This window comes from Agelaius tricolor, unplaced genomic scaffold, assembly GCF_023055355.1.
Source record: "Agelaius tricolor isolate 1412-34295 unplaced genomic scaffold, bAgeTri1.0.p SCAF_5, whole genome shotgun sequence".
NCBI classification, from domain to species: Eukaryota; Metazoa; Chordata; class Aves; order Passeriformes; family Icteridae; genus Agelaius; species Agelaius tricolor.
The window spans coordinates 37,391,736-37,412,215 of record NW_027269265.1 but is presented as its reverse complement, the minus strand read 5'-3'; the positions used below and the strand labels follow the sequence as shown (position 1 = coordinate 37,412,215).

General features: G+C 43.4%; 1 protein-coding gene across 3 annotated transcripts in view; it reads left to right on the top strand.

Moving 5' to 3' along the window:
- Positions 1 to 20,480, top strand: part of TYRO3 (TYRO3 protein tyrosine kinase) — a 42,444-nt gene that overhangs the window by 9,809 nt on the left and 12,155 nt on the right. For all 3 annotated transcript variants that reach the window (XM_071427339.1, XM_071427340.1, XM_071427341.1), the window contains 9 exons: positions 1,259 to 1,429; positions 4,098 to 4,184; positions 8,126 to 8,241; positions 11,081 to 11,258; positions 11,720 to 11,862; positions 13,147 to 13,291; positions 17,416 to 17,545; positions 18,371 to 18,471; positions 19,421 to 19,516. In XM_071427339.1, the coding sequence (XP_071283440.1) occupies positions 1,259 to 1,429; positions 4,098 to 4,184; positions 8,126 to 8,241; positions 11,081 to 11,258; positions 11,720 to 11,862; positions 13,147 to 13,291; positions 17,416 to 17,545; positions 18,371 to 18,471; positions 19,421 to 19,516 (1,167 nt within the window). The remainder of the gene's footprint in view (positions 1 to 1,258; positions 1,430 to 4,097; positions 4,185 to 8,125; positions 8,242 to 11,080; positions 11,259 to 11,719; positions 11,863 to 13,146; positions 13,292 to 17,415; positions 17,546 to 18,370; positions 18,472 to 19,420; positions 19,517 to 20,480) is intronic.

The following is a 20,480-nucleotide window of genomic DNA, read 5'->3' as shown; positions in this document are numbered from 1 at the left end:
GAAAGCACTTTTGTCTGTAGCTTGCAGGAAACGTCAAGTGTTAGGCTTCTAAATCCCTATTAGGCACCTGTATTAATTGCTTGCTGGTGGAGGTGCTTGGGCCTGTCATCTTTGGCCAGGGTCAGACAGTATAATTTCAGGATGTGAATGCACAATGTTGTCAGTTCCTCTGTTTCTGTGAGGCAGCAGATCAGCAGCTTCCAGAACACACTTTTTCCAGCTGAGAATGCCTGATTTTGGTTGGGGTAAGTGGTGTTGGGAGCAGCAGTGTTTGACACACAAAGATTTCTGTATAGAAGGGAACTGAACATTTCTCTGGGCCTTCAGCTCTTCCAACAATCACCAGAAGTGATTGGCTGTCCTGCATGGTCAGCACTGCTGCCGATGGCTGCTGAAATTTGTGCCACTGGTTTGGAGCAATGAAACCACAAGAGCTTTGGCATTGCCCATAAGAAGAGCCACATCTCTTGATGTGTGGAATTACACTCAGCTATTGCCATTTAGAGATGACCTAAGGTAGGTAGCATTGCAGCTGCATTCTGCTCCCCGTGGGCCTTGCCTGATACCTGTTGTACCAACCAGGAGTCTTTCCATGGTGGGGAGCAGATAATTACTGAGAGAGCTGTGTCCATGGATAGCCTTCAGCTCTGAAACAAATTACCCCTGGCTCTGAGGCAGCCCGGTTGTCGTGTTGTCACAGTGTGCTGGAAGGCATCTCCATTCAATTAAGCTCCAGAGAGAGAGCATTGTAAATGCTCCAGTCTCTCACCACGAGGATTCTTCCCTCATTCATGGCTTTGTTAAAGCCAGCAGTTCAACACTTTCTCAAGCTTCAGTTTTTAATGCATGGCAAGAGGTATCTGCAGCTGGATTAGCTGTCTTTTAAAGTGGTGTCTGCCACCTCTGAAGTTATTGACTGTTGCCTCTTTAAAGTCCATTCTCTCCAGCTGAAAAATTGAGAAAATACTACCACTAAAAGCTGTTTCATAGGGGAGTCTTGAATTGAAAGTGGTTTTTCAAAGGCATTGTGGGAAGAAAGTACTCTTTCTGTCTGACTTCCAGGAGTAGTAGTACTTAAGTGTTCATGCCCTGAGGTGATGAAGCATATCTGACCCTTGGTTTTTGTGAAGGCCTTGGAGGGCGTCGGATTCAGCCTAGCAGCAGGACAGATGGATGTCCACTGTTGGGCACTGGTGTTAATGGAAGTAAACAAGAGGCGGTTGCTCCAGTTATTGTCACTTGTCTGTTGCTTTTCCAGGTGTGCCCTACTTTACTGTGGAACCTGAGGATGTGTCTGTGTCCCCTAATGCTCCATTTCATATGGCCTGTGCTGCTGTTGGTCCCCCTGAACCAGTGACAATTGTCTGGTGGATGGGAGACTCGAGAGTGGGGCTTCCAGACGTCTCCCCCTCCATCTTAAACGTGTCAGGTAAGGTTGCTGCCACTGCAGGGGATCACTTGGAGCATCAGAAGAGGAGAACAGCTCTCTTCTGATCATGCCCTGTACGTTTGGTAGCCACACAGTGTGGGAATGATGTTTAACTCTGTATTAAAGGCTGAGTGGTCATGATCACACATGATCACACACAAAGATTATCTCGAGGAGCGGTGGTTGCCCAGTGTGTTTGCTGCTGGCTTGAGGCACACAGGCTCTTACAGAGTTTGGGTGGGCCTGGCACTCTTGTTGAAGATGCTGTTGAACAGATGATGCATTAGGTGCCTCTTGTTCCACCTCATGGAGGGTGTTCATGGTTATATGAAGTGACTCCGTTGGTGCCATTTCTCTTGGAACTCTCCAAGCATTCACATGTAGCAGATGCCATCCCCTCCTTCTGTGCATAGCCCTGCTTTCCCCTCTCTTACCCATCCCGATCTCTGTTCTTGCAGGCTTGCTGGATGCTTTTATCATTAAAATCTGAGTGCCTCATGTAATTGATACTTCAAGAGTGATTGTATCAGTGCTGAAATGGGCTGGTTGATACCAAGGTTTGCCCCAGAGCAGAACTTTCCCCAGCAGAGTCAGCAGAAAAACTCAGGAGCCAGTAGGTGTTAGGGCCTCTTTTCAGACCACTTTCAGAAAAAGGTGATGTTTCTCTACCTAGAACTGACTGCAGCTATTCTTGCAGTTACCTCTTAAAAGTAACTCCATTGTAGTTAGTTGTCCAATAGCCTTGTGTTATGTTTTCTCTTTGCTGCTGTTTTATTATTCTCAACTCCCCTGACCCAAAGTTTAACTAGTTATTTAGAAAGAAATGGTTTTACAACTAAGAGTTGTCTCTGGGGCCTCTTTATCAGTGTTAATACAGTTACACCCAGGGTGAGTTTTTGTATGTCTTTGACCATCCTTTGAGCTGTCCAGTCCTATTCAGGCTTTCCTTAGAACCTTTTTTATTCACAAATTGAAACATGATTTGTGATTTGAAATGGTTTTAATGATCTGCTCCCTCTCTTAGGTAGCCACCAATGCTGTTCTAAGTTGGAAATGAAAACTGCTCCCTTATGATATAATTTGCCTGTTGAAATGGAAACTGAAAAGATGGATAGTCAAGAGGAGAAAGACAATAAAAAAATAAGTCACCCCTCCTCCACTAACTCATCCCACAGTGTCTCACAAAATATCTGTTGTTGGGGGGCAGTGGCTTGGAAGCCTGAAAAAGACATCTACTCCTAGTGATTCTCCAAATGAATTGCTATTTTATTTATTAAGTGTCTTCAGCACCTTTATTTGCTTCCAGTGTTCTTTGGGATGCCCCTTGGGCACACCCTCTTTCATTGCACTTTGGGGTGTCCCTTGGGCATATCTTGTCTTTGCAACTTGAAACATTAGCAGGACACAATCTGCATGGCTGGATTATCAAAGCATGTCAAAAGAGGCAGTTGGTAAGAAAACAGGCATTGCACTCTGAAGAAAATAATAACAAAATACTTGGCTAGAAAGCAAGCGTTTAGAAGGTTCAGCAATGTTGTATTTGGAAAGCAGTGCTGGCGTGGTGTTAGGGAACATGCAGTTCCTGGTTTGTGGTGTATTTTGTATTTTCCTCAGGGCAGGGCTGTGTTAGATTCTGTCTTGGGACAGGCCTGCCACCTCAGGTGCTGCTCTGCTGTGCTGTCTGGCCTTCAGCCTGTTGGCAGCCTCTTCCTGTGGTTCACAGGGATGAGAATAGCACTCCCTGCTCTCTCCCATTTCACCTTCTTTGCAATGCTGTTAGTCTCAGGCTTGGGAGATGAGTCAAAGGTCAGAGACACTGTGCAAGCTGCTCTGTGCAGCTCCAAAATGATTTTCCTTCCTAAATTGTATGCCCACAATGAGCCAATCTTTAACTTTTCTCAGAGTCTTTTAAGGCAACTGAGGGCCAAGCCACGTGACAATAGCTGCTGGACACAGTTCTCCAGGCAGCCTTGCAAATCTATCTCAATTCTGATATATTTGCAATATCTATGTGTGTCCTGGGACAGCCAGACATTGTGCCATGATGCCATGGGATGGATGGATGGGTGCTCACAGAAGACATTCTGACTTGTATCACCCCTGGAAAGTGTTTCAGTGCTGATGCAGTAGCATTTAACTCCCACTTCCTTTGTGTGTCTTCAGAAGTCTGATGCAAGGTGAGGGACAGGTGGGCATTGACTAGAAAAAGGCAGCATCTGATTGAAGGTTTTCCTGGGCTTATAGCCCAGTTGGAAGATGGGCTATAAGAATGTTGCTCAAGTGTAGGCTGAGACCCAAAGCATGGGCTTTGTGTGAGCTCACAGTTCAGCACAATCCTTGCTCCAAAGATGCTCACCAGAATGTGAGAAGCAGACATCTATTACCTGAGCACTATGAGCTGCTGTCCTGACAGATTGTTCCTTCCTTTTCAGTGCTTTCTGACACTTCTGTGAAAGCTTTTTTGCATTGCCACACTCCCTCCATTAAAAATGTGTTTAGCACATTAGTTACATTGAAATCTGCATGCCTTTGATTGGCACCCAGCTCACCCCTCCAACTGCCTGTACAACTTGAGCTGGATGTCACAAATAACTGAAATTCTGCTGAAGGTTGAAGCTGGATTATATAGCTGTTTGTGTTTCCTTTCCTTTTCTTGGCTGTTCTCCAGGTATTAATCAAAGCACAGTTTTCTCCTGCGAAGCTCACAACGTAAAGGGATTGTCTTCATCTCGGACTGCCACTGTTCAAATTAAAGGTGAGAGACTGGGTGCCAGAGACTGGGCAAGGGCCTCAGATTTGCTCTCTGGGGAGGGAAAGTAGAGCTCCTTAATGCAAGGAGGTGCCTCAAGGCTGCCAGCACTGGCTGGAGCTCTCAGCAGTCGAAACAATGCGTTGTGTTCTAACAGCAGTTCCCACTTCCTATGCAGGGCCGTATCCCAGGCTGTTGAAAATAATCCACATCTGATTCAGGAGTGGAAATGTGATGTCAAATGACAGCTTTTCCTTGAAAAGAAGAGAGCTAGGGCGATTAAGTTGTTTGTGAGAGATGAAGCTGTTATAAATTTGTAGCAGGGAAGTCTTTCCCTCTTGGGAATAGATGGGTCTTGTTAGAGCTAAAGAGGCCATTACTTCTGCTTGCTTTTATTAGCATCACATTAAATACTGAAAAAAGTCAAGAAAGGTGATCACCAGTGGCCAGTAAGGTCTGCTCATCCACACTGGGTTTATGAATTTTATGTTTGAAATTCTTTGCTCTTTAGAAGCTCATTGAAAACAAATAATTCCTAGCCTGTGCATGACCAGTTGCCATTTGGAAGTCTCCAGGCTGATGTGACATTTCCTCTGTTCCTCCAGGTAACTGAAACAGGGATAATCAGAGCAATCAGCTCTTCCCCTCTTCTTCACGTTGAGATGCTTCTGCATTTGAATTTTTAGTCATGCTTTAATGTACTTTTAATTACGTGATCATCAGTTCCAGGAGAGGCATGGCACAAAAATAATTTGTTCCAAGTGGTAGCTTATTGCTCAGCACAGATACAAGCAATCCTTTATGTACTGTAGTTGTAGTAGCTCATGTTCATTAAAGGACAGATCGAAATCCAGCTGTAACCTACTGCTCCTGGAGTGTGTTTTTGTTCAGGACGTTGTGGTTACTGCTATGCCAAGAATGCAGTACGTTGCACTAGTAAGATTTATAACTTAATTTAAAACCATTTGGAGATGTTGCCTTAAAGGCTTGTCTACACAGCGCAGTTAGTTATTGTAGAATATATCTTCTATGGATATTTTATCCTGGGATAGAATTTAGTTCACAAAGCTATTACACTTTAAAAAATCTTGTCAAGCCATAAATTGAAAAAAAAATTCGCATAAACAAGCTTTTGAAGTTTTTAATGTTAATACAGATTATTATTTTTTTAACCATTAATAAGATGAAGAGGTAAAGACCTCAGAACTCTCTCATTTCCCAGCAATTATGCTTAGCTGAAAAGTGTTCCTCAGGGATCATCAGCTAATGAATCCACACAGCCTATTTAGGGGGGACATATTGCCATCACACACTTGGGTCACACACACATGTTCTAGAGCTGAGAAAGAGCAAGCTTAAGTCACTCAGCTAACATTGCACCGGATGTGGCATGTCCCAGAGACAAAAATTCAGGTTTTGAATAGCAAGTCCAGTGCTGTAGTCATAAAAGTTATGTCTGTAGTTATGTCATGGATATGTCTAAAAAGGTAGTTATAAATTTACCTAAGTGACGAGGCTTTTCTAAATAGAAAAGCTTCGAAGATCTAGTATAGCCCTATTAAAATTAAAGCAAAGCTCCTACACAGCAGAAATAGGGCAGGCCCAAATAATGTTTATTTAGTTCTTGGTCCTATGAACATGCAGAATTCAATGAAGTTACTTCTGGATGTAGTTGTCTGCGCATGCATGTTCAAGGCCTTCCTCTCTTACACAAACCCATCTGCTGATGAGGATTCTCTACATCTTTCTACAATTTATTAAACAATTAGTTTCTTCTGTGTTTCCAGAGGCAAATATTTTTGCTAGGACATTGACAAACTGTTAACATCTCTTCCTATCTGCTCCTGTTGTTGTTCATTATCTATTCTCTGTAGTGCCCACAATGTGCTGGGTGTACTCCAAGCAGAAAATTACTGTTATTGTAGCCACGGTCCCCAGCCATTACAAAGCCCCATTGTTCAGCCACTCTCTAAGCACAGAGGAAGCTAACTCTCTTATGTTAACACTCAAGGTCCTGTTTTCTGACAGGCTTTTCTCCCCTTTATGTGTGCAGCTAACACTTTTAGGGTTGTATCCCGTGTTTCAGAGCACAACAGGAAACAGCCGCCCACAGTTTTTTCCCAAGAGATGAGGGGACAATGCATCTGGCCCTTGCTTGCAGTTAGGGGAAGGTGCTAGCAAGCCAGCCCTCCTCAGCCACTGTCTCCTTCACACAGGGAGTGTGTTAACAGTTGATTCTTCTCACTGGTGGCACAGCACATACCTCCTTTGGGCCTGCCATCCTGCATTGAAAAGTACACGTTGCTAAACCCAAAAGTTACAGGTGTGTCTGCAAAAACTTGAGTTATGGACAATGTTTCAGCAATACCCAGTAAGCAGTAAAAGCAGAATTTTTTCCCCTTAAAGACCTTACAGACCTGAACACAAAACATCAAAAGAGAATGAAACAAAGATGCAGGAAAGTCTTAAGTTAACTAACTAATAACTCATTGACCAGCTTCCATCCCAGACCCTTGATCTGCTGCTCCACCCCCCCACCCACACACCCTGTTCTTATCTAGGTGCCACGTTCTGCCCTGGGTCCTGGTAACTGGTTAACCAGAAAACAAAGGCTTTTTAGGGTTAATCTGTGTCACCATCTATTCATCTCCTCCAGGCCCTCTGCAGAGACCTCAGTGTTTGGGCTCTGCATTTCTCTTGCAAGACGGCCCTGTGGATATGCTGAATGCAGCAGTATTGTGGTTGTCCTTGGTGCAGTGAAATACAAAAGTGCTCTGGCAGGGTAGAAGATGCAGCTGGAGAAATCCTGGCTTGCAATTGCTTTTGTATTGCTGCTTTCTGATGGATACAACTCAGGAGGCATGGAAAATTCAATCTGCAGGCAGAGCCTTGTCCTGAGGATGGGTTCCTGAAAGAGGACTCCTGAGGTGCACAATTTGTTGAGGTGCTGCAGGAAAACTCTTACAAGCATCAACGTACAATTTTTTAAATTGAGAAGAAGGTCAGGGGAGAGGTTAGTTTTCATGAAGCTGCTAATTTTGTCAGGAGTGAAGTGCCAGAATGAAAACTCAGAGGTGAAAAAGAGATGGTGACCGGAATGATAGGAATTAACTTTGTGGAATTGCAGTGAGAGGAAAGGAGAAGTCAAAGGGAAGCATCAAAGATCCTAAAAGGAAGCCAAGCAGTTTGGTGCTGTGCTGTGGTGGTAGGAAGCATGAGCATCTGATTAACTGTCCAGTTTTGGAATCCTGATTTTGTTCCTGGCCCTGCCCTTAATTTGTGGAGTGGTATCAGCCATGTGTGGCGGTGTGACAGACACTCCCCTTGGCTTGAATTTCCCCTCTGTAAAACAGAGTTTATTCATCCCAAGCCTGAGGAGGCAGTTTTCAATCCAGGCTCTGTCCCAAGGTGTTTAGGTGGGAGTTTGCAGTGGACACCTGGAGGCAGCACAACGAGGTCTACTGAAAATCAAGCTCCAGGGTATTCAGGTCACTACAGCAAGCCATCCTCCACCTGGTGCTGGCAGAGCTGGTGTCAAAGGCTGGACTGAGAACCCGAGGTGGGATTTTAAAGCCCTGATTTAGTTCACAATGTGGGCCCACAGGCAGCTGTGTGCAGGGCTGAGTCATGCCCTGCAATGGAGGGGGAAGGGAAGAGACCTGAGTAGCAAAGGTGCAAACATCACACACTGGCATTGCTATCAAAGAGATCAACCACTGCCTGTATGCACCTATAGACAGTGATGAATGACTGACAATAGCTTGTCCAATGTTAAAATAATAGTTTCATTCACAACAATTCAGGGACGCTCTCTGAAGATGTGGTATTTTACCACATTTCTGTTAGTGATTTCATTGCATAATTTTTAGCCTCAAGCCTCTTCCATTTCCACGTGAATACCTGCTCAGTTCTGTGTACACTGAAAGGTCTCTTTGTTTGTTTTCTAGCCATGCCTCTCCCGCCTCTCAATGTAACTGTAAGCCAAGTCACCAGCAGCAATGCCAGCGTGGTCTGGGTGCCAGGATTTGATGGCCGTGCACCTCTCCATTCTTGCACTCTTCAGGTATGGCCTCTCTGCCTTGTGCCCTGCCCTGCATAAATAATTGGGCTCTTCTAAGCCACATTTCCTGGGCTATCATTTGCTCTCCCAATCTTTTAGCCGTGTTCCTATTCTTACTTCATAGCCTTAAAACATAAAAACTTAACAGGAGGCAACTCATAGGTGCCAAAGAGCAGGTCATGAACTTCATGCTCAAAAGTTAAGTGTTAAGGACTGGCCACGTTCTCCTGGCCACCAGCTTATCAGGTGCTTCGTGGCAGCTACTCCACAGAGGTTATTACACTGCAGCACACATAAAGCACACAGCACTCTGTGGGAAGTGCCCTGGAGCAGCTGTGGCTGCAGGGTGCCCACCCTTCCTGCAAGGAGCAGTGGCCCATGGTAGCTTGTTCCAGGGCAAGTGCCTGTGAGTCCCATGCCAAATCAGGCCTGTGCTGTGGGATGCCAGAAGAAGTGCAGGAATTTGGACATACCAATGAATCCAAGGGATAAGGAGCTTGCAGAGTATAGGATGTGGTACAGGAAAGGGAGGAATGATGGAAGCAGAAGGCAGATTGGGTTTTTTGATACAAGATCAGGCCTATTTGCATGTTTCAGAGCAAATTTAAGCCCTGTCTCTAAATTTTGATTGGTTTTCCATTGCCAAAGACAAGTTCTTCCCAGAAAATCAAGCTTGATACTATTCTGTAGCTCTGCTAGGTGCAGAGTACTCCACATCTGTGAAAAACTGGTCTGCTCCTTGAAGTTCCTGAGAACAATAGTATGTGTCCAACCTCAGGCAGACTTAGTTTCTATCATTGCATACTTAGCTGTAGAATCAGATCAAAGAGCAGGTAGCCCAGTGAGAAAATAAATGGTGATACCCAAAGCAGGCTGTGCAAACACGGCTAGGCACATTCCCCATGGATTTATTTGCTAGGCCCCTATGCTTTCCCTACCTGATTACAGCAGCCTTATGAGCTGGAGTGGAATTTCTATGCAATGTTGCCAACTATGCAGAGGAGGATTATAAACTTAAGGTATGCTGGAAGCAGTCTAGCTAATTTACTTGTAGTCCTCTTTTTATTTGAGGGGAAAACAGAGGTTTCATGCTCTGATGTTTATTATACTTCAGAAGTAAAGGAAATAATAATTTAGTTTCAACTCACTGGCAGAAAGAATTCCTGAATGCAGCTGGCCCTGGTTTGTGGGTTTTGTTGCTATTTCTGTTCTTTTTTGCAGTTGAAAATACTTTTCTTCCTCTGTTTTACAATGTCAGTTATCTCGAGCTGGAACAGCCTATTCTCTCTGGCTTGCACGCTGCAACGCTAATCATTCTGGGGTTTAAGTTCTCCCTCACTTTTGGCAGGGGCAGGGGTGGGGGATGGGACATGTGGAAAAGAGGTTGAATCAGAGCAGCCCAGTTTCTGTCAACTCAGCAGTCTCTCACCCCTTTTCTAAGCCTTTTCTGTTCTATTTGGGGAGGACGGAGTTCCTGCATTTGAGTCTGGGAGCTGGATAACTTGGCAATGACCCTGCACTGTCAGAAAACTGTGCTTCCTCTGACTCCCACATTGAGAGATTCTGTGTGAGGCATTGACCTACATTTCCATGTGAAAATGCACATGTTCCTGGCTCCTCATGATTGCACTTCTGCTGGGAGTCTCCTAGAAAGAGAAGGGGGATTGGAAGTTTGCTGTGCTGTTCTGGCACTCGGGCATTGCAGCGGGTGCCCCAGGAGCACCGTGTTCAGACAAGCAGATTGCTTCTGGGGACAGGGCAGGGAATGGCAGTGTTTTCTGACTGCTAACACAAGCCAAGTTCCAGGGTGTGAAAGGGGCAGATGCACTGCCACCAGCTCTTGGGAGTGTTGAACAGAAATACATCATCTAGCAGACAGGGTTTAACAAAATAGTTGTCTTGTTTTTTCCGTGCTGCGGGTGACAGTGATAATGACAACAATATGCTTTTCTAGTCAGGAAACTTGAGATTCTTCCTTTCTACCAGCCAAATAAACCAGTGTGCCAAAAGTGTATGTGAGAGTGAGCAGAAGGGCAGTGAGAAAGTAAGAAAGGCTGCCATATAAAATACATTAAGTCCAAATGACTTTTTCACTTTTGTCAGTACATCTTGCTTTTACTCTCTGCTTTGCTATTTTGCATGCACTTGAAGCGAAAGTCTGAGCCTGGGAGCTATCCAGTGATTTCTGCTATTGTTAGTACAAAAGTAGGAGCATTCACTCTGTCTGTGCATTAAAAGCACACAGTGATATCAGATTTAAATTAACATTCATGCTGCTTTAAAGCTATGATTTGGAAACAAGAAAAAGAAAGATGTTGGAGTGGTAAGAAGTTTTTTTCCAGTTTAATTTGAAACAAGTTAGTTGAACCAAGTTACGTATGTCTACCATACCTCTCATCCACTACAAAATTGAAAATATACAAACTTCTGGAAAAAAGAGTTGAGCAAAAGGTGACAGTAGGCAACAGGAAAGTTGCTCTACTGGTTTTCATTGCCCAGATTTAAACAAGCCTCAGAAGCTGGCTGCTACTACTCAAAGTGACAAGCACATTTAGTTTTCTTTAAAGGAATAATAATCAACTGTAGAAAGTGTAACATAGGGAAGGAAATGTTTTAAAATATGGAACCAAATTTTCATCTGGTGGAAAATTTCTATACTGCCCAAATGATGTCACTTCATGATTCTTAGTTTGACAAGTCCCATTTCAGTATTTTAAGCACTACTGGTGCTGTATCTATTCTTACACATTCCTAAATTGACAATTAAATGAATTCTTATCCATGTGGACATGTTAGTCATATTGTTTATGGTAACAGTCATCTCATTTCACTCTTGGCACAGGTAGCTGAGTCACCAGATGGCCAGGAGGTGTCCACTGAAGTCACCCCAGTGCCGCCCTTCTTGTACACCGTGCAAGGCCTGAAGCATTCCACCAACTACAGTGTCCGTGTGCAGTGCAGCAATGAGATGGGCAGCTCCCCTTTCACTGACAGGGTTTATTTCCAGACCCTGGAGCTTGGTAAGAAACAGCAGACAAGAACAGGACAGCAGTTCTGAACCTGAAAAAGAGACGATTATAAATGTCATTAACTCCTTGCTGCTTCTGCAGTATGGGAAACATTATGCTGTTAGATTGCTCATCCATTCCAAGGGTCTCCCAGAGCAAACAATAATACACAGTCACATGTGGTTAGCAGCAACGATGCGTAATACAGGGCTTTACCCAGCCATGGAGTTTCTGCATGCTGGTCCCATTAGCTCTGTGAGATCCATGGGATCTTGAGAGAAATGAGAGGTGCTGACCTGTCTCCTCCACTTGAAACCACACACAGAGTGCTGGTGGTTTGCAGAAGTTGTTCTCTCTCCTCACACCCTCTCTTTTCTGGATGATCTCAGGAAAGAGGGTGAAACTGCCATTTTCAGTGTGGATGGTGCCTTATTTTCCTGCACAAGTGATGGTGTTCTGTTCTCTGCTTTCAGCTCCAAACAGCACCCCTCAAAATATCCACGTTATTCAGAGAGATCCTGGTCTAATTTTGGAGTGGGAAGGTGTGGCTCCAGATGTGCTGAAAGAAAATGTCCTGGGATACAGACTGGAATGGATTCAGGATAATGTAACTCAGGTAACAGATTGAGAAATTACTGAGCCATTGAACACAGAATTACAGAAGGTTTGTACTAAATTTTCCAGGCATTAAGGTCCCTCATCCATACCAGGGGATTAGATTACTGACATTGCTTTTGTGTAAATGGATGTATTCTGACATTAGGGAATGCCCCACTATTTGACTTCAAGATATAGGACCATTTCCCCCTTCCTGGAATATTCAGAATTCCTTCACTTGAATATTCATCTGCACACAGACCAGTTCTCTGCCATTCCTTGCACAAGCAGGACAACATAGAGAGCATCCACTTTGTCTGTCTCTGCCTCTTTCTGGGCTGTCCAGCTCAGACAGTACAGGATGTGGACTTTCTGTCTCCTGTGACTGGGCCTTGGCTTTCCAAATCCTAGCAGCAAAGATGTATTTAACAAGTGAATGAGTTGTGCTGTAAATCACAGAAAGAAGGTTGTGGATTCTTTAGCTTCGTTTATAATACTTAGGGAGTTGAAAGGACCCTGACAGGGTAGAAGGCCTTTCATTTATTTGTTGGCATTGACCTTTCCCAGGTATCTATCAGCCTTTGAAGTTCACAGCATTTCTTATGGTTTCTAACTTCCTAATAGGTGTTTACCCAGTGCTTATTAATGAAGAGCAAGCCTGTAGTAGTAGACAGCTAGAGGGAAAAAAGAATTATTTCCTGTTTTGTATGACCCATTTCACACTAGGTCAGCGTCATTGACTTTGAGTGATGGTATTTTGAGTTCTCATTGAATTTACTCTGTGTCAGTGGTGGCAGCCAAATGTTCATGGGTCTGCTGTATGAAGAAGGTCCATAAAGCTACTGAAAATATGTTGACCTTGACATCGTAAGTGAAAATCGGGGCTGAAATTCAGAAGCCATTCAGGATTTGGTCAGCAAGTTAAAACAGACAGACAGATTCCTCCCTTGGATTAAAACCACCAGATGCTTTACAGTAAACCACAAGAAGGAGGTATATCTTTTAATAGCAGAAAAACCCATATTTCTATAGCAACGTGCATGGGAGGACTTCAAAGGAAGAAATTATTAAACCTCCTATCTCCCTTATGCCTTGGGAAACTATTAGCAATTTTTGGGAAGAGAAACCCAAGACAACAGCCCAAATCTTAGGCAAAACTGAGATAAGGGCCCAGAAGTCACAATTCCCAGCCCTTGTTATAGTGCCAGTGAAGTACATGTTTGGTACTGTTTTGGTTTAAAGGTGAAGCTTTACATTAGATGCCTTTTAAAACAGCTCACTGTTTATTGTCATTTGCACTCAGGGGGAGATGATTGTGCAGGACACAAAAGCCAATCTCTCCATGTGGAATCCTCTCAAAGACCTGATTATCAGGGTGTGTGTGCTGAACTCTGCAGGGTGTGGGCCCTGGAGTGACCTCTTCCTACTTGAAGCCCAGGAGGTCATGGGTAAGTGTCCACTATTTTCTCCCTTCACTTGGGGAAAAAAGGCAGAAATACTGGGACTGCTGTTTTTTCACAGTCTTTTTCTTTCAGTGCTTATTACTTCCATATGGGGTTATACAACAGCACACTTCATCAAGGAGACTAGAAATTCAATAATCTTCAAAGAGCTGGTATAAACAAAACAGCTTCTGGCCTCTACTGTGTCTTCTTAGAACAGGGTTTTACTGTGCTTAGTGCAGAGCAGAAGGGCAGACACAAGAGAAAATATGCAAATTAAGGTTTACACAGATTTACACAAGTAAACGTGGCAGAAGACTCCTCTAGTACAGATTGTCTTCTTTGATTTAATTTTGTGCCATTCCTGATTAGTTTTAGTGAAGCCTGATTTAAACTGTGGCCACATGGGGGTTCATAATGGTTTTACTGAATGTATAAATATTAAACCAGTTTAGCTGTCTCCATGGAAAAGCTGAGCTACTGGTAGAAGAGGAAGATGATGGTACAGATGCTGTACCATGCAATCTGGACCATGTGGAAGGGTTTGTTGAGAGCAAAGAGCATGCACATGTGGAGTGCACTCCTAGTGCTGAAGGGCAGTTGGGCTCACCTGGGGTGACTTCCTGGTTGCTTGTGTTTCCCAGTGAGTGGGAAATGGCAGGCAGGCTATGAAGTAAGACAGGATGTTATATGGGGAGATGGGTAGAAGGGAGAAGGGAAAAGCTCCTGTTTGTGAAGGAAACTGTAACAGAACTAAGAGGAAAATGTTCCAAATAAAGATACAGATTGGTGATAAGAAGTCATAGAGGTGTGGCCATACAAAAATTCCACATTCACCTGAGGTTTTGTTTCCAAGTGGCCGTGGCAGGACAAGATATCAGTCTCTAATTTCTGATGCTGACCCATCTGCTGCTGCTATCTTCTCACTCTACATGTCTCTGAGGAATCACATGGACATTGATCTCTCCTGATCCCTCCACACTGAGGGATGGCAGGGGGACTCAATAGAGGAGTTCCAAAGCAGGCAGAAGGTTGGGATACAGGTAGAGCAACCAGTAGAGAACTGTATCCTTACTTGCAGTAGTGCATTTAGTGCTGGTTTTAGCATGCACATTACTCAGGTCCTTTGGCAGCCCAGTTCCTGTGACAAAGTCAGCACTGAAGGTCAAGTGTGAGCATGCAGTCACTGTGGGATCAAAGCCCTTAAATTATTTAAAAGAGATTGAAGGGGTGGGAAGGTTCAGAGCTGAACCTACTGAGGTTGGTCACTAGCTCCATCAATTTTTTTCCTCCTATTTTTTGATTGGGTATTTTCTGTGGCACCCAAATACATACAAAAGTATCTGAAAGAATCAGGGTTTCCTTTGGAAAACAGCCATCACTGGCAAGAAGCCCCAGGGAATGTTTAGGGTTTGCATTTTACAGGAAGCTGGAATGGGGTAATCCTGAAAGCACTATATGTTGTTGCTTGATTGTTTTTATTTACAAACCACTTCAAAAAAAGCAGCATCGGGAGTGGTGCTTGTTTTGGCCAAATGCTGTCTGGAAGCACATGTATTTCTTCACAAGCATAATAGGCTGGAAGTAAAAGTTCACTGTGGAAACACTGACAGGCCTTAAGCAGCAGAGCTGCAGAAAGACTGCAGTTTTGTTTCAGGCCTGGTAGAAAACATAAGTTGCTTCCTTTCCTAAAATAGCAGCCTGGCACTGGTTGCTTTATATGAGAAATGCCAGGGGTGGTTTCTGCCCAGCTCCCAGTGCGGCAATAAGGATGACTAAGCTCATATAAACTTTAAGTCGAATTTGTCATCATAGCAAAGCTAGTGGGAGCTCCACCCTACTTATGCAGAGATCTTGTGTGCTGTTAACAAAGATTGTTTTAATATTTTCAGAAACTTTCTCAGAAGAAACCTCTTTTTTTTCATTGCAGAGCGAGGAACAGAGTGGTGTAATAGCTTTTTCCTACCTGTAATCTTTACAATTGTAGGCAGGAGAAGACTCTTGGATTATGTTCTTTGCACACCTTTGAAATATAAACTTTCTATGAAATAAAAGGGTTCATCGTCCGAGGGCTCCTAAATACTCTTCTAGACTCTTCTAATAATACTGAATTCTCTCCGCCTGGTGCAGACTTAAGGCATGTGCTGGTTGAAAAAGGGGTTGCAGGAGATGGGAGAGAGAGTTGAAAGAGGAGAGGCAACTTGCGGGCTGCAGCCTCCTCTCAAACTCAGTGACATGAGAGGGAAGCAAGGATGTGTGGGGCAGAGAAGGAGAAGCAGTGAATTTCAACATTCATTTCTATTTCTGACACATTTGCTATAAACTGTGAGATGGGATTCTGATTCCCAGCAGTTTAGAAATGGGGAGAATAATTTAGTTTAGTTTTATTTTCATCCATACTCCTTTTGGAGGGGCTCCCCAGAAGTTAACCTAAATCCCTGCTCTCTCACCAGACAGAGACTAGAAAAATAAGCCAAGAGAGGTTTGTGTCACCACAGGGAGAAGGAAGCCTTATTGTTAACTATGAGAGAGGACCTTTCTCATCAGTGTTGTTAGCTGTTTCTACCCTGATTGTTAGGCAGAATCAGACCAAATGAATGCCTTGGGAATAGTGGAGAGGGTTGGATGTTTTTTTTCTCTATTTTTTTTGAGAAAGACAGCTTCTGTTTCTGATCTCTCCCTCCTCATAAACAGCCTTGAAGGCTGGGTTAAAAATTGCAGCAAGAGGGAGTATCATAAGCCCCAGAGACTGTAAAGCCTTCTGGGTGGTAAAAGAAAATGTGAGTCACTGAAGGAGATAAGATGCTGGAAAATAAGTACTAAGGATCTGATAATTTGCTTCAAGTGGAGAAGTCCTAGTCTGCTTCCTCCTTTTGTCTACAATTCTGTGTCCTTAAGCTCTACCTATTTATTAACTAATACTACTTCTTTAAAAACCTGGATGATAAGGCTCCTCAAGGTAGCTGTTAATCAAGCCTCAGGAGCCTCTTGCCTGCCAGGACTCTGCCAGCAAGGGTTGTCTGACTATTTTTCATATGCATCTATGCAGAAATCCATCCAAATTCCAGCCCATGAACCTAACATCTCTTTTAAGAACAGGTTTATTTATACTGTCATGACTTATATCAGGATTACTTACATTATCAAAGATGATACTTCCTTACCTTCAGGTAAAGGGCAGTCAGCTGCTGTGGGTGAACAAGTGAGCATGAAGATGAAGGAGGTGCTCAGGGACCTGGTACCTTTTCTTGTTAGCTCTTAAACAATTTGGAATGAGGGCTATCCTAGATTTTAATAAATCCATTCAAATTCACATTTAATCCTTAGTAATTGTATTTGGAGAAGAAATCTCTCAGGGATTTGGATTAATTTATCATTTTTTGCCAGGCATACATAATATTCTTTTTATTCAGAACTGTATTGCTTATCTTCCTTGCCTTCCTTGCTTGCTCAGCTTGGCAGTGTCTCCATTTCTTCTGTAGACATTTTGTAGTCAAAAGTATACATATTCTGGAAGCAAATATTCTTTTCTTTGGGGAGAGACATTGAGAAGCTGCAACCACCAAACAATATAGTAAAGTTACAGCTAATACCAAGTCCCTCAGGATGCTTCTCTTTGTAGGAAGGGTTAGAGGAAAAATGTAAATATTTTTAACCATATTGCCATGAGGCAATTGTCCTTCTCTGTTGTCTTTCAAAATGTTGCTTGGCTGACATTCAGGTAGTGCTGTGTTACCTGGTCAAGGTTCTGGTCTGTCTCAAACAGGACAGGGTGAAACCCACACACAGAATGATCATGCTAAGGAACCTTCTTGTCCTGAGGCTCCAGTTTGAAGCGCCCCAGATCATGAGCTGATGTGAAATAATATAATCTGGTGCAGCACCTGTTACATTCTCAAGGCTCAAAGCCAATAGTTTCTGACAACTAGATGGTTCTGCTCTGCCTTTGCTGTGAGAAAGAGCTCGTTTTCCTGATGATTGGCTGAGTACCTGTTTATGCCAAATTCCAGTATACAAAGATCCACCAGGTCCAGCAGCATGGCTTTCCCATTTAAAATCTAAAGGAGAAATTGGTCTGTTTAACATTAGCAGTCTTCTGTTTCCTGACTGGTGTTTTCTCCATCATCTAGGTGGCCAGAGACAGCCTCCTTATGGGACATCCTGGGTTCCTGTGGCACTGGGCATTCTCACAGCTCTGGTCACAGCTGTTGCCCTGGCTCTTATTCTCCTTCGAAAAAGAAGAAAGGAAACTCGGTTTGGGTAAGGGAGTTTGTCCTTGTGCTGGTTAGAGAGATCTCTGCTTTCTCTTCTATTGTGGTTTCTGACTCAATTCTTTTTCAAAAAAGCATTGTGGATGGAGTAGTTTTGGCAGTTTCTTTGAGTAACTGTATTGGTTGGTTTTTTGTTGGAATTTTTTTGGGGGGTTTGTTGTTACTGTTTTTTTCCCATAGTTTTGGGGTGCCTGCCTTTTCTTCAAAATGACAGCACCAAAAATACAGTAGAAAAAATATTATGTTAATAGCAATGTCTTATTAGACTATACAAATATAAACTCTATGAAGGTAATTCTTAGCACTGCTGCTTAAGAGAAAAGATCCACAGATGAAATAGCTGTATTCTTATGGTCTGAGCCCTTTATCCCATGCTGGTTTTCAGTCTATCAGCTGATTGTAACTTCCTGACTGCCCAGAACCTCTGGATCCCCAGTAAAGTTTCCTTTTCATCACCTCTGACTCTTGGCTGTGGTTTGCTCCTGACTGCAAACAAGGTTCCCACTCTTTCCAGTCTCCCAGACCTCCCTGTCACAGCAGCATCTCTGTTCCTATGACTCCTGCGACCAGCCCCAACCTGCAGCTTCTCCCAGGTACTTGGGAGGAGTGATTCCCCTGTTTTGGAAAGCTGTAGGTGCATCAGCAAAGCAGCATAAACCCATTGTTTCTTCTCTCCAGATACACCCTCTTTAACAACACAGTCTGCAGAATTTATATGGCAAGGAGCGAGAAATCATCCATACTGTTCAATGCATCCTTTTAGAATTGAATAGCCTGTGTAATCATGGTCCTGTGTGTCTTTTCTGCCTTCTAGCCACGCCTTTGGCAGTGTGGTTGGCAGAGGGGATCCAGCAGTCCATTTCAGAGCTGCCAGGTCTTTCAACAGGGAGGGCCCAGAGCTCATTGAAGCAACATGTAAGTAAAATGACCTGAGTGATTCTGCCCGGGAAGCTGTGTTCATGCATTTACAATGCTCTCTCTGTTTTCACTGAAACTGATGTTTCCTGATAAAAAATATGGGATTAATGACATTAATACAATGAGGCTTAGACACTGTGAATTGCAGAGGTGAAAGGCCAGAATGGTTATTTCCATACCAATTACATAGCCCTTGCTAATTACAGCTACAGTCATTATGTATATTAATGCAAGACATAAATTCACCACTCCCTTGCCCCAGTTTCACAATACAAGGACTCCTTCAACTGGAAGGTAATCCAGTGGTGAGATAAATATGGCTGAACAATATTAGCAGGACTTTTTAAATTCAGTATGCTGAGCTGTGCTACAAGCACGAACCAATTAATCAGTCTTGGAAAGCCAGGAATTAGTAACTTATCAAAGAGGAGATTGAGTTTCAGGAATGGTCAGATGATCCATTAAGGTGATCCATTTCTGTCTTCTGCTTCAGGAAGGGCATGGCTCTCTGTGGCAGCACTGCTTAGCTGGGGTAGGATGATGCTCCAGTCAGTAATTAAAATGGTGCAGCTCCATCAGCTAAAATTAAGTTGTATAAACTAGTGTCTATCAGTGGCCCTTCAGATTGGATTTTGTCTTCTCAGTATTCTTTACATTATTTCTGTATTCCTGTTGTTCTTGGAGTGTTTAAGGGTGGTGTTATCACACCCTCTCCCTTTAAGTACTGTAAGTACATTTTCTGATGGTTGAAAGTTACTGGCCACTTGTCTGAGGTGAGGCTAGAGGACATGGAAGGGAATTCTGCCCTTTTCAGGTTTTCCTGTTTACAGTGTGGGAATCAGATTGGAGATGGAGATTAGAACAGATGACTCTTAATGTTTTGACAGAATATTTAAATATCCCTTATTTGATGCTTCATTTGTTTTGTTGTTTGGTTTTTTTCCAGTGGAGAGTGTAGGGATCAGTGATGAGTTGAAGACAAAACTAAAAGATGTCCTAATCCAAGAACAGCAGTTCACCTTGGGAAGAATGTTGGGCAAGGGTAAGAACCAAAACTGAACAAGGCTTTACATTGAAAATCCCATTTGTGTTATTTTAACTATTGAGTAGGAAGAAGCAATTACAAGCAGCCTGTTTTCTCTCCAGCTTGTGGATGGAAATTTAAATGGAACTATCCCTTCTGCTGGGATAAAACATTTCAGGGCTTTAGCATAACTAAGAGGATATTGGCTAAGCCATTCCTGTAATATGGCTCTACACAATCATGAACTGCAGCCTATGCTCAGCTTTTCAAAGCAGTGTTAATTCACTGGTATGTGAATTTCTTGCAGAAATTTAAACAAAGGAATATTCAATTAACGTTCACCTTTTCCTTTTTCTTTATAAGACTAGTTTTATTGCAGGGTTTTTTGACCCTTTCCCACAGGGAGCATTCTTCCACTCCATCCCTCCTAGAACAAATGTGTTTCTTTCAGAGCAGGAAGATGACCTTCCTGCAGAAGTGGTCTCAGAGGGCTTAACAATGCTAAGTAGTCAAACAGCTGTGTCATCTGTTTGTGAGTGTTAGCTCTTGGCCACTTTCTGGGATCCTACTTCAACCCTCTTGGGCTGCTCCCGTGACAGGTAAATTGAAATTGGCTGCAGAGGGGCCCCAGGGCATGGCCTTGGTGTGGGGATGCCAGCTGGCAAGACCTGGTCTGTGTTGTCAGCCCCACTGCCACAACGCCAGGTCACATGTTATAAGATGACATAACTGCATTATCTTGGGCTCTGCTGACTCTACAGCTCCATAGTATGGGAGCAGCACAAAATACCTTTGTTCCTTCCCATTTTCCTGATTTGTGGTCAGATCCACTGCTCATGGTTTTTGTGAAGTAAGCGCATGCCATAGAGTGGTGAAGGACACTGGTGAAAAGCCAGTGGGAAGATAAAGCTTCTGGGGTAGTTGTCCTGAGTGCCATATTTTGCTTCCTTCTTTTCAGTGTCAGAGTTTCTCATACTAATGC